This window comes from Haliotis rubra, unplaced genomic scaffold (genome assembly GCF_003918875.1).
Source record: "Haliotis rubra isolate DU_JTF1 unplaced genomic scaffold, ASM391887v1 Scf316, whole genome shotgun sequence".
Classification (NCBI taxonomy): domain Eukaryota; kingdom Metazoa; phylum Mollusca; class Gastropoda; order Lepetellida; family Haliotidae; genus Haliotis; species Haliotis rubra.
Window position 1 is genome coordinate 360,824 of NW_025766987.1, and position 19,075 is coordinate 379,898.

Below are 19,075 nucleotides of genomic sequence, written 5' to 3' on the forward strand. Positions count from 1 at the left end.
AAGATTCAATAATAAACACAGGGCTGTGACTCCATCGAACAATGCTACGGCTTTAAGAGATGTCAATAACACTCTAGGTATTATTATGTTTAAAATCTTTTTAACAACTGCAAATTTGCTTTCCTGATTTTGAGAATTTGGGTATTGATTTTTAATGCTGTTCAATATATTCAAATGATTTTACTAACGAGTAGCTAGAATTTCTATATTTGGTACTTGAGATCAAAGAGACCATATTTGGCGTAAAGATTTAAAGACAATTGGCGAAACAACTCCCTGTAATTATTTGACGAGCCATTCTTGGGACAAGTCATGGTCCAATTAGGGCTTAATGAGATGAGATCATTAAAGCGTGAATTGTTGAAAAGTACATCAGCTGGTCTCCGAGGTAACCAATAACACTGGGAAGATAGTTATTCGATTTGTTATTTTCATTAATAACAGATTAATTGGCAATTTACAATTACTTTCATGTAAATAATATTTTTTCAAAGCTTTATGTCCATCATGTCAGCAAATATAATGACTGACATCTTAATCAAGTGACCAGTGAAAAATTGACATTTTGATGAATTCTGACAGCTGTCAATCAAATGATCGGCCACATTCAACATTTTACAACTGACAACCCAAAACGCTCCACTGATTCTTTTATTGAGAAAAAGACACTTAATCAGCTGAGGCCACTGTCATTCCATTTGGTTCCTAACCTGATTTTATTTGAACAAGTCGTATGATAATAACAAGATTTCCTATTTTATGAAACTAAATATTTTCCCATCTATGCCAAATGTGCACTGGATTAAAAAATGAACTTCTTTTAATCTGCAGCATTCAAAAATAAAATGTGAAATTTATGGAGTGACATAGCCATAGGGTCATTATCAGAAGCCTGTTAAAATCCTTTTCATTAAACTTTTATTGCTCCTTAAGTCCTTAACTTGTTCAATTCCACTATAAGCCTTGACAAATTTCAGTGCGAGGTTCCGCCTGGTTGTCGAGGCCAATAGCATCTAGTTGCAAATACAAGCAATTACATTCTCAACAGGAATGAATGATTTGAATACATTAAAGGAAAACAGTTAACATTTAGAAATAGCGCTCCCACATCTCTGTCCTTAGTTCGGCTCAGCATATCATTATGATGTAGTCATTTAACAATTATTTAAAGATTTAATTGTTCTTTTGCTCATTGTTTTGGCTGTTCCAGTCGGTGTTCACAGCTTCTGTCAGACAGTGAGCTGCAGGTTTCAAAGATGGAAAATATTTGAGGCGACATTTGAGTCATTCTTCAAGGCGCGACACAGAAATGTAATGAGCCATCCAACAAAAGGAACCTGTCTCCTCTATAAAAGAAACCCCTTTAATAAAAACCATACAGCTCATTGTGACAAAGTTTGGATTGAAAGTTACTTCAGAAATATTGTTGATATATCTATTCCAGACTGGCCAGGAAGTACATGTTATTGCACTGAGTGAACTGGCTTCAGTGTTATCATAATAGAAGAAACAAAACCATTCCTAAACACAAACCATTGCTGAATTTGAGGTACAAGTAAAAATATATAACACAATGTTTTCTTTAAAAAGGGGACTAAACGACAGGATATCTTTTCTGAAACCTGATGAGTAATTATTTTTGGTCAGGAAAGATAAATGGATTGATTGTATGGTTCACTATCAAATCATCATGTTTACTACCTGTGTCAACACAGGCTTTACTCAAAACTAAAATCTGACATAATATGAAATAGGCTGAAAGGCTGATAGCGATACTAATATTACCAGGCTTTCACTAAAGTTGATGTTAGACTGAAAATCACTCACACGTCAATATGTAAATTATTTTCCTGGAGCTATTACTGAAACAAAATCCCACATTGTACAAGTCAAATAGGTGTCTTTAATGATCCCGTCTTGAGAGGATCAGCAATCATAAATGTTCGATATGGGCAGTTGCATTAAGTCTTCAGTCTATCACCATAAAATACTGGTCACTGACATTCCTATGTACAGCTTCAATCAATTACATCCACAACTAGATGACAAATGATCTTCAGAGAACCATCACTAGCAGTGTTCTTCATCTCAAATTGAACCTTCTGAAATTTGCCCTTCAGCCTCCCTCAAGGTCATACAGATTTCATCTTTTCATTATTGACAGGATTAAAACATTAATGGATTCTAAGTCATTCTCAATCCATCTACCACTCGTGATTAACATCTACAGTTAATAAAGCTCAGTTAGCTGTGAATGCCTGAAGGAATGTTTTGCATCAACTGTCATGGTGAGACACATAACCTGCATCAGGTAACAATGGGCGAAGATCTCATCCTAAGTGGCATGTGATTCATGTCAGCCCATGGACAAGAATCTGTTCACAACCGCTTCTTGTCTACTTCATCATTTTGCGCATGTGTAAATAAAAACTCCTAACATTTCGTCTTTTGAAGAATAATGTGTCACCTCAAAATATAACATTAAATGACTTATCTTCATAAATTAGGCTTCTTTTCAGACAATGACTGTTCTTCTAACAAAACAAGGCAGACATGTCATCATTTTTCTTAAAACTGGCAGAAATGTTTGCAACATTTTTCTCAGTCATTTTGTCAAATCCAACCTTCAGGCAACATTTGTCTCATGGAAAGTTGTTTATCAAAATATGTTCAAGAGTGATAAATTATATGACTGCTTGTTGTCTAGTGTACCCCATAGCTATGTCAGCTTCATCCTCCATGTGTATTTTTATCCTTTTGTACTGCTTGAACTGCTTCAACATGAATTAGTAAAACAATGAAAATTAAGCAAATCCACATCAAAGATTAAACACTTTAATTTATCTTCATGATTCATGATGAGGGTGAAAATAAGCTCATGTAAAAATCAAACCAAATTAAAAGCCAAAAATGTGTCCTTTACATTCCGAATTTGTGTCTTGAAAGCCTGTGGGAAAACTGTTTGGCATACTAACACAATTTTAATCGGTTACAATATTCCTCATGTTAATTGTGAACTATCAGTTTTGAATGGCAATCAATCATTTCCAAATACTTCAAAAGTGCCCAGAAACTTTTGATCTTTATACAAGCTGTGACGGGGGTCATACTGAAAAGCACCAACAAAGTGATGAGATCTGCATAACAGTATCCATCATTATTAAATGTCATCAGTCTTGGAACAAATTGACATTTATCGTTCTGCCCAAGAAAACTTTAAAGTAAAATTTATGAAGAATAGCTTTTCTTTTCAGATGGATTGTACTAAATCACTGTCCCTTGAATTGATAACAATAAATATTGATTTTAAATCTCTCATCCAATGTCTAAAAATTGATCACAATATTACCAACTACAAAGAGATTTACAGAGAAAACCCTGCTAATCCAGACAATAATTAGGAGTGATATGGTCTGGATGAATGAATTAATAAATCTATTGTGAAGTAGTGATAGAATTATCGGAAAGAAAGGTTTCCATGATCAATGGGTGTCGACACTCTTGGTTTCCCTGCATAATACTAACTTTTTGGACCCGTGAAGATCCGGGGTAGAACAGGTCTTCAGCAACCCATGCTTGCCACAAAAGGCGACTATGCTTGTCGTAAGAGGCGACTAACGGGAACGGGTGGTCAGGCTCGCTGACTTGGTTGACACATGTCATCGGTTCCCAATTGCGCAGATCGATGCTCATGCTGTTGATCACTGGATTGTCTGGTCCAGACTCGATTATTTACAGACCGCTGCCATATAGCTGGAATATTGCTGAGTGCGGCGTAAAACTCAACTCACTCACTCACTCATAATACTAACGTTTTGATACAAATACTGAGATACTTAATGCTTTTTACATACACATATCATAAGTGACATTTGGTGTTTAAAGGTACGACCATTAATGGCAAATAGAGTATCCTGTCAGGATTCTGCCAAAGGAATGAGTGAGTTTGGTTTTACACCGCTTTATCAACATCCCAGCAATATCATGGCGGGGGGACACCAGAAATGGGCTTCACACAATGTACCCATGCGGGAATCGAACCCAGGTCTTCAGCATGATGAGTGAATGCTTTAACCACTAGGCTAGCCCTCTCCCCCTCTGCCAGAGGAAAATACTATGGCACCAAAGATAAATTTTCATCCATGAAACAGAAAACTACAAAGCCATACATATATCTTCACAACTAATCATATCTGATCTAAGAAGATCCCGATTAGTCTTCAGCAACCCATACTTGTCGTAGAAGGCAACCAAGTGATCGGGCGGTCAGACTCACTGGCTTGGTTGAATCATGTCAGTCTATCCTAATAGTGTAGATTGGTGCTCATCATATCAACCACCGGTTTGAGCATTCCAAACTCGATTATTTACAGACTGCTCTCATGTAGGTGAAAACTGCTAGGTAAGGTAAGCAACAAACAAACTAAACATATGAAAAAGTTACGTATTTGTAAACCAAATTCTATTCTAATCATGCCCATATTTAAGACAAAACTGACAGTTCCCTGTTAATAACATGCCTGAAAGTGTAATTAAAGCATTACTGGAACTTTCCATTTTCGAAAACCAAAATCAGTGAAGCGTGACATGGACAAAGCTATTAAATACTTCTCTGTTTATACAAGTCATCATGAACAAGGCGACAGCTTGCATGGTATATGTCAATATCACCTCATGATTGTTTATTTCAACAAAGGCCACTACTCGAATGTATAAACTAGTATCACTTGGTGCAGGTACAGTTCGCTGATTTTATGTATTCTATTGCCAATTTCATGGCATGGATTCTTTGTTCTATGAACAGATGGTCAGCAGGTAAAATGGTAACATGGTCTAAACTATCAATCTCAATAGTCACGGTCAATAGCGAGTCTGATCTAAACAATACACCAATAAAGTTAATATAGCAGAATAAAGATATTGCATATATTAGGGGTGAAACGGTACACTCTTACCATGGTACGGTACGTATTGCGGTACAAGACCTTGGGTTCAGTCTGTTTTGATACAGTATATGAGAAATGATAATAATGCAGAAAATTGACAACAAGAGCTAAACCTCACAGAAATGCATAGATTTTGACAAAATGATTCGATTTCTAGACATTTTAGAAAAGGTTTTAAAAGGTTAATAAAATGATGGTACAAAAACCTAAAATACAGAATTTTTGGATTGCATTACAGTATACCGAAGGCAAAATACTGCAGTTATACTAATACCATGGTATACCTTTTCACCCCTAGCATATATACTACTAAAAATGTTTAAGAACAACCAAATATGTCCATATGATTTGACATAATCTCTCACTTATTTAACATTATATAAACATAAAATATCTATGGACTGGAACAAGAACTTATTAACAAATTTTGATTGGACTTGTAAATAGTGTTACAAAATAGGTTATTTCCTTTACTACAAGACATTTCTGTTTGCAAGAAAACCTTATATTTCAGAAAATCATTTGATATATAGTATTCCGAAGTGATTAAAATATTTTATCAAACGTAATTCTCATAAATACTGGCGACAATGTCAATACATAAATACAATAAGTTGCCCCCCAAGCGGCATGATTCCCCAGCACAGATATGTAACAGTCGGAATAAGATTGTTGTCTCACTTGCACATCATAACTTAATCTCCCGGGATTAACGTGAGTGTCAAAGAGTCAACATTCTGCAATAAAGCTTATGTTTAACAGAGTAAAACAAAAGGATAGTGCTTATTAACAGACAAGCTAGCTGACGCTCATGCTATTTCAATCAGGCAGATTTGCAATGAGGCATTTACGAGGCTAACTAATCCTGTACTTTGACAAGTAATGCATTCACAAGATAGTGGGTGTCTCCGTCACACTGCAGTTACAGGCTGAACACCTAAATGTTGGAATGTTAATCTGTTCTGCTTATATCATCCGTCTTGTCGGGGAGCATCTCAAAACTTTTGATCAAATTTACAGGAGGTATGAATGTCAGAATCAGACTAGTGAAATAGTTGACTCTGCAATGAAACTATTAATATATGAACTACTTTTCTGTTTTTAAATGTAAATTATATGATTTCTTATTCACAAAAAGAGATATATTTGCAGTATTGTTGCAATGCATTGATGAAATATTTCTGATATGAAAGCAAAACATTAGAGTGAGTGAGTGAGTGAGTGTATGATTTCATGTCGGGGGACACCAGAAATTGTACCCATTTCACATTTTGTACCCATGTGGGCAACCAAACCCAGATCTTCGGAATGACGAGCTAACACTTTAACCACCAGGCTACCTAATTGATCCTAAACCATTATAGAAAATAAGATCATTTAATAAGTATGACCTGATATATAGTCTTGCCAAACATTATATTACTACCGTTTGGTAGTATTCATGGTTTTGTTTATATTTCGGAATCACCATTTCCAGGAAACTAAATTCATACTTATAGTGGAGGTAACCAAAGTATCACAACACTAATTCAAAAATCTTAATCTAAATGCTGTATAAAATGTAAATCAAAGATATGTTACATGTGTTATATTTGGGATTACACTTTCTTAGTAAAGTTCAGATTCTAGTACTCTGTGTGCTGGCGATTAGGTGCCTGACTCGGAGGGTGTGGGTTTGAATCCCAGATGGGACCCAACCCAACAAATGTACTAGAATCTGTACTTTACTAAGAAAGTGTAATCCCAAATGTAACATATGTTACATTGGACTACTTTCTCAATGGCATTGTGTAATCAAAGATATGTTCCTGGTATTTTAATCTGTTAAAAGGCATTTCGCTTTAAACTAGAAGTACCATTAAAAAAATCTCACCTCAAGCACTGTACACGTAAAATGGACAAAATAGTTTGGAGATGCCCCCCAGGTATTGGTAGCTTATGACTCTGACAGTTACATTTAGCCTGACAGTATTCAGGTCTACTGGCCACCTTGTCTGGTCGGTGAAACTAGACACCACATACAGTTGTGATAAATCACCCATGATAGATTAATAAAGTAGACCATTTCTTGACAATTATTTAATCAAGGGAGCCAGCTTCATGTTTCGATATAGGATCAATTTCCCAATAAACAACAAGAAATAGCTTAATAGAAAGGTGTATGTCTAGTCTATATCATACTTGACTGACAGGTGTCAATCAAACAACATTAACATATTTGGCAGCTGTAAAGGACAATCTGTTTCCAAAAGATATTTTATTGTTCTTTTAATTTAGAAATGTGTAAATATATTAGATTTTTATCACATTTTTAACAGTTTATTGAAATAGTTTAGTTGTGAATATAATTGTAATTTACAACCATACAGTTGCTTCTAGAAAGAAAATAAACTTCTGATCATTGAATGTTAACAGATTGTCAGCTCAAGTGTTCAGCATGCAGAGACTCACTGATGGTAATTAATTGAAACCCCTGTAAAATGCCTTCATTGTAAAGGAGGACAATTGATTTTCTTGAAATAATGGACCCAGCAAATGTTCATTTGGAGAAAAATATTCAACACAGATTTCTAGAAAATTGGTAAATTATCATTTTATTTATTTCCTGTGAATATTTTCGAACTGATTAAATATCAAATGTATTTTAAACTGACTGAGTGAGTGAGTTCAGTTTTACGCCGCTTTTAGCAATATTCCAGCTATATCACGGCGGGGGACACCAGAAATGGGCTTCACATATTGTACCCATGTGGGGAATCGAACCTGGGTCTTCGGCGTGACGAACGAACGCTTTAACCACTACGCTACCCCGATTACCAAATCATATACTGAGTAATGATACATCAATATTAACATAACAACTCAGAATAGTGTTGAGCAAGTCGTACGTCTTGAACAGAACTTGAAAAAGTAAAATCATATCAGGTGAAACCAATACGTTTTCAACACACAATTGATGACAAAGAAACGTCCGTGTTAACATCTCACGACCCTGGTTTGAGATAGTCAGGGGTGGTCTGACCCTACGGAGACCTCGCCAAGACCTCAGTGTGACTTGTCATCATAAATAACGGAGTCACGTTTAGTCTTACGTCATGAAGACGGCCAACAGTCCGCTAGTTCAAGTCGCCCCGTTATAACGCTAGTACGGATGTTTGAGCGACCCTTCACCATCGGTCCAAGGATTTAATTTGTATATCGACCGCGAATGTTATCTGTACCGAGGCCATTTTGGGTTATCTTAATGTTTCTGTTCATTATTGGTAATTACTGTGTAATTAGCAGAGTGAAGACATGCGTTAATCGTGTTTTATTTATAACTGGCAGTGATCGCCTCAACATGTATGTTCATGGTCAGAAGGGACCGTTCTCCCTTGCCGTACCTTCCCAAATCAACTGCTCGACGTTCGAAGTGTAACATCACTTTAGTATTGTATAATTTATCATCGGAATGGTCTCTTCACATATGTGATGGCACCGAGCACGTGCTATTAACATAGTTCGTGAACACAGTAAGTAGTTGTTGGATAACTACGTTTCAGGAAGATGTCAGAACGCGTTCACTCGCCAGGTAACCATGCTTCCTTTCTTAATGAGACGAGGCTTTTAGTCTCTCTTCCCATTGAGACCATATGGCATGGCGCCCCCCTCCTCCCCCCACAGTGTCCATTTGGCATCATTACGCCACAGACATAATTAATAATCATTATAACTCAACTCTGCGAGGGAACGATCAAGTACCATTTCCAATCATACTACTTTCCACACAGCAACACGCGAGCACTCGGGAGAGGTCAACCGACCTCTGATGGCTTTTACTGCCATTTGACAGCCGGACTGGTCATTTGTCCGAGCTATCATTCACCATAACTACTATCAATAGAACCAGCCATAAATTTAATGTCCGTCAGTGTTGGGAAATCATTTACAGTTGCAGACAGACTGTTACTGCAGCACGTCAAATATTGTGCCAAGTTGTGATCGATCCCAACGGCCATGATAATATTTAGTAGAAGTTTGCTTTCAACAGATGCTCAACACTAACAAAACGCGATAAGAGTGGAATGGCGTAACAGCATTCTACGAAAACACTTAAGAGTTACAATGCTAATATATCACACATTAATTGAATCTGTCGACTTCTGGATGAGGTAGTGTTCATCGGAAAACCAACAAGACAATGTATTAAATCCCGCTGACATTTTGCTTTCATCGTGGACGTTTCCAAGAGGTCATAAATTACGCCTGAGTTCTCACAAATTTATGGCTCTCGGGAAGCGAAGCGTGTGAAGAGAGGCGAGTTGACAAACACTATGTAAACAAGCCTAAACGCCCTGGCAATAAAACATTGCTCCATCGCGCGCATCATTCTCCCACACTTACAGTCGTGACACTGTTCCTAAAGAATTACAACTAAACAGTAACCTACATTAAAAAACACGGCTTCGCAGCGACGTCCGTTACACACGCATGCGTGTGTAAAATACAACGCCAATGACAGATTAAGATTACATCTTCCGTACAGTATGTTAGGGATACACTATCAAAACCCAATGGTCACGTTTACGTATCGTTATGTGCCATAGCATTCAGGTATTCGCACTTACAACCCTGATATTACATGTAGATCCGTTTTCGTCCAGCAAACACGACGAAATCGTCACATGGTTCAACGCCGTTTTTGGTTTACCACAATAATGATCAAGTTCATTTTAACCCATTCCGCCACTTCTGGTTTTGCTGAGAGTAGGACGTCTAACCTTGGCCTTAGGCAAGTCGGAAGAGAAAATAGATTTGAACAAACACCGCGAAACGCCTTCCCTTTGATCTGCAGTCCCTCAATCGACCCTCTCGACGAACTGCTCATTCGGATAGCCCAGGTCAAACATTCACAATACAAAACGGCCCAGGGTAGCGAGTAATGGTCAGAAAGATGAGCCCCGTGACCCGACCGTGTCATGCCTATCACAACGTCTCTCACATTGCGTCAACTATCTCCTAATTCCGACAGTCTACATTTACGAATATGTAACGAGAAATGGGTAATTTCGCCACATGGTTTGAAACTGGAGTTAATATTCTCTTAATTTAATGGGTGTCGTTTCATATTTGAAGCCGTTTCTATAATTAGCTGTTACACAAACAGACGCTGGCTGATAACAAGAGACACCTGAAGATTCTAAAGGTAACTCAGGGCTCGTGTTCACATCCTCTAGTGCTTTAATAAACTGAGAAGATTAAATGAGAAATACGATATATCGTCTGGCCTTTGGTTGGACATACGAAGATAATCTAATTAGATGTCTGGCTTACCTTGGTTGTTTCTTGCTCGAGTTTCGTCATTCTAGCAAGCTGATTTTTGTAATCATTTAGTTTCCTTTGGAAGCGGAGAGCTTGGAGCTGGATTTCACTGTGTAAGCTCGACACTTGTGTCAAAAGAGCCTTTTCCCTCTTCGTAAATTTAAACGAGATCCTTTTTAATCTCTTGTTCCAAACCACCAACTTTCAGATTTTGATTGTTGATGTGATTCTTCAGCGCCCCAACACAATCATGTTCTTCCGACGTGTTTTGGAAAAGGACGAGACCACACCCAATCTGACACACCCCCACGGGTCTATACTGACACATGGTCTGCTCGTGGTCCGACAGGTCCTTGAGACTGACCACTACCCCGCACCCGGGGTTACTGCAGCAGACGGGTCGGTGTTGACATTCCTGGGTATGGTCAACCAAATCTGTCAATCTTAATATCTCAGTACATCCCCGCTCCGTGAAGTCACACTTGACCCTAAGGTGTAGAATCACCTGCCTCAGCGGCAGCACGTTTTCCAGGTCCCCTGGGGTGAGGGTCTGACACTTGGGGGGGCAGCTCCCATGCCGCACCACCCAAGGAAGGATGCACCCAGAACAAAACACATGTTGGCAAGGTGCACGGACAGGATTGTCTAAAACTCCATGACACAGCGCACACTTTTTATCATCAGTTATCCCATTGACAAATTTTTCCGTGTCGAAACCCATGTTTACATATACGGTTTCCGCATCATCCAGACCCGACTGAGAGCGCTGTTCTCTCACTGAATATGTTCCCGCGATCGCTAGCACAGAACAACTGACACTGTGGTGAGACAGCCTCTCACACTCCGCTGGGCGAGATCGTGCTGTGACGTCACAAGGCGCGCGACAAGTGAACGCTGCTATCCTCTATCTCGGTTTCCCGGCCTTGGATAATCACAGAGACAACAATATGTTTGGATAAACATCATGAACAATTATTTTCTCATAACCCGAGCAAACATGGCCTCTCGCGGACTGTAAGGGATGTTTTCCAAAGCAGTTAACACGACTCCGATCAGTGTGGACTGTTTGAATGGGTCTGGGTTAGATAGCTGTACGGGGAAGGTGTGATTGTCAATACCTACGAATATTTTCAAATATAAATATATGTGCAGCTTTGCGGTGAGGTTAATACGTATGAAAACCACTGACGCAGCTTAGCTTCAGATGAAATTGACATAGCGCGAGCTTCACGTGAAACACGTTCACCACGTGATAATATTCAAATCGTGATTTCTCAGTAACAACGTGATATTAACACAACCGGTTTTTTTAAATCAGCCTGGTGTTGGCATAGAATTGCGAAATAAGGATACAAAACTATATTGTCTAAAGAAAGGGTCAGTGTACACATGATCTAATTACAGGTTATCGATTTGGCTAACAGGCAAGCACAGGGCCCAATAGACACCGCACGCGCTAGGACGGCGGCTTTCCTTTGATCTTGCACCGCCTAATCGGATTGGACTTATAGCTCACTCCAGGCATTTCATTGGTTAGCGTGGTTTATTTGTCTCTTATAATACTACCGGATTTCAAATATGTCCCCGTTAGGATACGTTTGACAAACGCCTCTATCTTTGTCTTTAAAGAGCTATTTGGTCGGACCCACCCCAAACTTTGCAATAATACTCTATGAATGTATATGTGGACAGCCCACCGTTCATAAGGAATCTCGGGGTCTAAATCTGTGCTGGCAAAGTGGTACGGGTTTTATCAAAAGATGAAAGTATCAGTATCGCTTTAATTCAGCCGTGTGTAAACAGGCAGTAAGAAAGAGCAAAATAACAAGCGAATGAATTTGTTTGAAACGCGACTAACGGATTTGCGAAGTGAAAGCATTGCAAACACGGGGCTGGGCAAGTGTCGACGATAACTGGACAAGAGAAGGGACCCATCTCTGGCTTGTGGTTCCCGAACGGCGACAACCACTTACTGTGAGAATACTGACACAAATATTATCAGTTATTCACTTTAAGCTTTAAAGAGTTCGTAATTTATGACGCGAAGCCACGGTGTCTGGACGAGTCAATGTTGAAAGCACTCTCTGTATCTCTCGATCAAACATACGGTCTGGTTCATAAAGACCAAACGGTTTGTTTCGTTGTAGCGCTGTTATTAATATCGACAACATGATATCGCTCCTCTGAGTGTATTTAGCGTTCGTCATTCATTGATTTTGAATCCTGTTCACCAACGTCCCCTCTGTTTTTACACCGTGTTGGCTAGTGTTATATCATTGTCTTTACACCGAGGGAAATATTGTCAGGTCAGCGGGTGGTCGATAGAATGAACATCAGTCCATGATATCTATGATGGCACACATTGCACCAGGTGAAAGTCTCTCTTAAGGTCACAACGCCGCCATATAGCTGGGATATTGCGGAGTGCGGCGTAAAACTAAACTCACTCACTCTTAAGGTCACCAAAACGCAGTCCACAACACCCATAGTGGGGGACGGTCCTCTCCAATGTATTTGTGGTACCGTTTTCGTCCCTAGGTTGGTGGGTTGGTTTGTGGTTTAACGCCGCACTATTCCAGCTATTTGTCTGTAAATAATCGAGTCTGGACCAGACAATCGAGTGATCAACAGCATAAGCATCGATCTACACAACTGGGAACCGATGACACGTGTCAACCAAGTCAGCGAGCCTGACCACCCGATCCTGTTGGTCGCCTCTTACAACAAGCATGGGTTACTGAAAACCAACTCTAACCCGGATATTCACGGGTTCGAGACTTATCATTTCATGGAGTTATATATAAGAAACCCGACCCCTTTGCCGTTTTGATCGCCTTGTCCCTCGTCGGCGCCGAATGCCGCCGATACAAGTATCGCAAAGTTGTATATTATTGCTCTGGGCAGTAGTTCAATGACAGCAGCATGAATAATTGAGTATAGAAAGGTCAAACCAGTGATTGATATGATGAGCAACGCCCAACACCGTTGGAACACGATGACGTCAACCACGCCACCGGGCCTGATCACCCAATCCACTTACGACCACCTAATCCACTGCGTACGACAAGCATCGTCGTTCGGGACCTCCTCTGTCCGGAGTCACCTCGGGGACAAGGGTGTTAAAGGTAGAGCGGTATGTGAGTGAGTGAGTATGGTTTTACGCCGCTATGGTTTTTAGCAATATTGCGACAGGGGATACCAGAAATGGGCTTCACACTTTGTACCCATGTGAGGAATTGAGCCCGGGCCTTCTGCGTGACAAGCGAATGCTTTAACCACTCACTCACTCACTCACTCACAATTACAGAACCTTGTCACAACGCTTTACTGCAAAAGAAAGTATACTTTTGAAATTTACACTTAACAAATTAGAAACGCTGTCAAAACGTTATGAGGCTGAAAACAGATCAAACCACATCTATGATATTGTATTGCACACGTGACATTACCAACGAATGGCTTCTCGTCAGTTTCATGTTTAACCTATATCAAACACGTATGTATGCTAGCTCTCATTTACCCGATTAGTCCTTTTTGTTTTAAAACTAAAACCCACTTGGGTAGACTGAAAAAGAATGAAATGTATTTTGGTGTTAAACGTGTCACGTCGCCCGATTTACTTTAAACTACGCAGTGAAATTATTTTGTCATGATTACGTGACGCCATTAAACTCCATCATCCCGCGAGACACAGGGGGTAGAGCAATTCAAATGTCCCCACCGGCAACGAGGACGAGAAAAAATCATGTAACAAATATGGCGGTCGGGGCGCTTGACAGCCGACGTGCTTTCCCCGGTAATATGACAGATATCAATCTATATTTTATATGTTTAGGGATTAACTCTACTATAACCCTCGGTGACTTCACCCAGCCCGTGAAATATTCTCACGCCACGAAGGGTCCGGACAGATAAACCACAATTTAAACCCCATGATGGCGTTCACAGCTACGTGAACGTATATGTGTACATCAACATTGGCGAACTGGTCTTGTTTGGGATTTTCTGAACCATCCGTTAAATGTTATCGCGGAACCTCGTTAATACGAACAGTTATTTCCTCCAATATAACCTGAATAAGGAGCGTGATTGACGTGAGTGAGTTTAGTTTTACGCCGCTCTTACCAATATTCCAGCAAGATCACGGCGGGGGTTGCCAGAAATGGGCTTCACACATTGTACCCAGCGACTGAGGTGATGGCGCCGCAGTCAGCAATATTCGTTATATATCACGGCGGCTGTTAATAACTATGTCTGGACCAGACGAACCAGTGATTGATAGCTTAAGCATCGATCCACGTAGTCGGGCATGGCGATGCGCTTCTTGCCAAGTCACATAGCGAGCGAGCTGGATCATCATCATCACACACACACACACACACACACACACACACTTTCCTTGCAACACACACACACACACACACACACACACACTTTCCTTGCAAGAGTCACAATGAGTGAGTGAGTTTAGTTCTATGCCGCTTTTAGCAATATTCCAGCAATATCACAGCGGGGACACCAGAAATGGGCTTCACACACTGCACCCATGTGGGGAATCGAACCCGGGTCTTTGGCGTGACGAGCGAAGGCTTCAACCACTAGGCTACCCCACCGCCCAGAATGATAATGAATTGCAGCAACTCAAGATAATGGAGATATTCTGTATGTCAGTATGTCACCAATGTAATCACACGTATAGGTGCTAGTGCAGGCTGGACAGCGAAAGATCTTGGAGAAATCGACCCGTGAAGACCCGGGGTAGAATAGGTCTTCAGCAACCCATGCTTGCCACAAAAGGCGACTGTGCTTGTCGTAAAGGCGACTAACGGGATCGGGTGGTCAGGCTTTGACTTGGTTGGTGTCATCGGTTCCCAATTGCGCAGATCGATGCTCATGCTGTTGATCACTGGATTGTCTGGTCCAGACTCGATTATTTACAGACCGCCGCCATATAGCTGGAATATTGCTGAGTGCGGCGTAAAACTAAACTCACTCACTCACTCTTTGGAGAAATCTGAAACTGGGTAATCTAGACTTGAAGTAATCCAGAATTGCATGGGCTGTATTGGGTATAGGCGTTCCAGGACCTGTATTATCACCACGTCACCTTGGACAATATTAACATCAGGTAACACCAGAAATGGGATTCACACAATGTCCGCTTATGAAGAATCGAACTCGGGCCCTCGGCGTGACGAGCGAACGCTGTACCCCCCAAGCTATCATACTGCACCTCACCTCAAGCCTAAGGGCCTGACCGCCAGAGCCTTCTTAGACTGTTCTCACGACTGACATGAGGCTCAAGAGATCGGATTATGGAGATGAGAAACTGACGAATGAACGAGTGGACCACTGCTCAACGCAGCAATAACGAATTATTTTTTTTAGCTCGTGCGTTATTGCCACTGCCGACTCAAGGGGAATAATGGTAAACTAGAATTCAAAATACGAGAAATCAAATTGGATGAATGGTTGTGATGCTTCTGAAAAGTGAAAATATAGGACTTTCGAAGACAGACTATTCGACTATTTATTCAGATTATGAGTAGTGGGTACGGTCTTCAAGAGACGTAACGCCAACCAAAACACCATTAAAGCCACAGGCAAACAACCATCCACCCCAAAACAGGAACGTCTAGGGACAGTATACCATATCCCGTGTAACTGTGAGCACGGTGAAACATCCAGACCCCTCAAAACCCGAAATAAAGAGCATCACAGACTCGAAATCAGCTCTATCTGACTATATCCGTGTTAACCTCGATCACAGCATCCAGTGGGACAAAATCAAAGCCCTCACCAACAACTTCAAAGACTTTTAAAAAAAAACAATTCCAAGAAGCTATTCATACCAAAACACTTCAACCATCAATCAACCGTGATCAAGGCTATTACATACCCCCAGCTTACAATCAAGTCACCAAAGACTCCAGTCAGACATGATCCTTCTGTGTTTTATACAGGCTGGCTTCATTTGTAAGGAACTGATTTAGCTTAATTCTTCTGCAGCGCATACTAAACATGCTTCTTTGCTCTGTTGTAAATACACTGCTTCATTTAATGTATGTATATATGCCTCCCTACACTACCCTGTAGATCATTTGCTGGAGAGCGGTGTTGGGATCTACAGTCTGTACACAGAAACGTCGCTCCTCATTGTAAATAAAGCCGTTGTTCATCCATGTAACCAGGGATACTCTACTCTTATATAGTCTCCCTGATGTAACTTATCCTTATATCTTATGTTTTTGAAACGAAATCTACCAATTTAATTTGTAGGGGTGGGTATTGCAGAGAATTTTCATATTGCGATATATTGCGATGCGAAAATTGCATATATTGCAAAAAGTTCCTTTTTAACAAATAAAACTACTTATAATCGAATTAATGCTTGATTTATAAGCAAAAACACAAAAATGACTATGCTTGATTAAGCTTTAATAAAAATATACACAATAGTTGCCACAAATAAAAAAGGAAAGGAAGAATTAAAAAAACGGAAACATCCGAAGATTTCCGAGTGTTACGAAGTTTTCCGAATGCATGTCAAAATACCGGTTTTCGATCAGCGTATCGCAATATGTATCGTTTTCATGTCTGAACCGGTAAATACCGGTAAACCGGTTATATTGCGCAGCCCTATAAATTTGTATCATATGTAAATAATCACTACGATGCCATGTGCACTGAAATCATGTATATAAGCTTTTGTACTTTTGGCCAAAGAAGGAATTCTGAGATAGTTCTGAGTTCGACAAACTCAGAACACAACTTAACACCATACTGGATTTCGTCTTTGATTGAAACTGTAATTACGTCACTTCCATGGTTATACCCAATACTATTTGTACGACAGCAGTTACGTTCTGACACAGTCATACTGAATGGAATTATCCCTGTAGATAACAGTGTAGCATACGGTCTACTCCCATTTGTGAGAACTCCAAATTGTGAGACTCCCAGTTGTGAGACAGTGGAGTAGGTAATTAACCAAGAAAACACACCGTACTACCCTATCTGATAGAATGGATTAACCCTGAATCTTGTGGTGGTAACTTAATGAAACTTTAAAAGATAATCAATTAACCTACTCAGGTAAATGTCTTTAAAAAATAAACACTTTGTGTAATGTAACTTCATGATCATTTTAAAGAGAAATTAATTTACTCACTCAGATTTACGTGTTTAAAAAATGTAACAATAACTGTTTTAACTATAATTAACAAAATGTATTTATTAACCTTTGACTACTTTTTTCGATCACATTATGGCAGTCCTTTAGCATCTTCCCACTGTTCTCACTTTCATTGTAGGGATGTGGAAGCAACACCTATGTGCGCTCAACCATTAATTAATGTGTCTCACAACTGGGAGTTCTCACAAATGGAAGGACACCATAGCATACAATGGAAGCTGTCTAAACCGGCACTCGTCGGGACTGAAGAAATAACCCGGTTTAGACGGGGGCCGGGTTGTAGAGCTAGCTGAGACGGTTACCTACTGAGCCCATTTTCACTTTTATTGACTTAATAACATGAGAAATCAACACATTTGAGAGAAAAAATCAGACATTTTTGTTTGTTTCTTCTCAATTGACGATTGGAGAGCGATTTTCTCGGCGACACTTTCTAAGTTCTCAATGTGGGAGAGCAAGCGTGTCTCGCTAGATGAAGTGAATGGTGCTTATATTTCCTGTGCATATTTTGAGGAAGTCTCTCTGTATTTCATATCTCGACACATTCGATGAGCACAAGAAACACACACTTTTGTTTCTTGGTGAAAGTAATATATTTTGCTCTGTCACCTTAAATTACGCTTGTCCGTTGTAAATAGCCCAAAATATACATGTTTGCCATTTTGTATTGAGAATATAGATCTAGCATTGTTATGAGTATAGATTTTGAAAGAATGTCCGTGGACTGCTGTTATTCGAACACTATTATTATGGGCGTTTCCATAAAAATAAAATATTATTTAACATTAACTCTGTGTGTCTACCTAAATTAAATGTTTTCAGTGACTAAGAGTTAGTATATCTGACGTGTTTTAACATTCCTGTGTTTTATTAAGGCGACACGGCACTACGATCACGCAGTACCCACCCCAAGTGCCACAACAATCAACTCCCATGCAATCGACCGTACATGTATCAATACGTGTACCACTCAATCTCTGGCATGTTTAGATGGATAACTGCGTGTTTACAATTAACGCCCAGTGTATCACAGTGTACACATTTAATTGTAGGAACTACACCACTACCACTGTCATGTCAAACCAATCTGCCTCAATCCGGGCACTTCATCATTTTCAAGATGGCGATTACACAACATGGCCGTTGGTAACTGGCCAAGCTCGTCACTTATCGCCTCTCGTGTCAACAAACGGGTGACATATCTCCCCTCAATGGTCTGTCACTATTGAGGAACGGTGGGAGACGGCATGATAGGAAAATATGGACTGTTTTACTTGTATGTCTCACTGTTGAGATTACTCTCTCGCTCCGCATCACGTGATGGTAAGAGGTGCTCGAACCGGTCACCGATACTATCTCGCTTTTGTGTGATTACGGTGTCTTATATAAGTCGGATTCACAAGAGGAAAGGGAGGTGTCAGAATCTCGTATCAAAACAGTCAATCGGTTGAGTCAAAACACAGTGATGATATTAGTATTTATACATGCTAATTTAAAAGATTGTTTTGTTTTATAGATGTGTGGCATAAAGCCCCTGAATTAAATATTTGTTCATTAAAAAAAATACAGTACACATATACATGACAAAAACGTAAATGTTTTTCTTTAAATGTTATACCCCAACGAACAGATT

At 39.8% G+C, this 19,075-nt stretch overlaps 1 protein-coding gene across 1 annotated transcript in view; it reads right to left on the reverse strand.

The window, feature by feature from the left end:
- Positions 1-11,045, reverse strand: part of LOC124283442 (E3 ubiquitin-protein ligase PDZRN3-like) — a 298,678-nt gene extending 287,633 nt beyond the window's left edge. The window contains 2 exon segments of the mRNA XM_046719497.1: positions 10,260-10,427; positions 10,429-11,045. Coding sequence (XP_046575453.1) covers positions 10,260-10,427; positions 10,429-10,968 — 708 coding nt within the window. The 5' untranslated portion in view covers positions 10,969-11,045.
- Between the last annotated feature and the right edge of the window lie 8,030 nt (positions 11,046-19,075).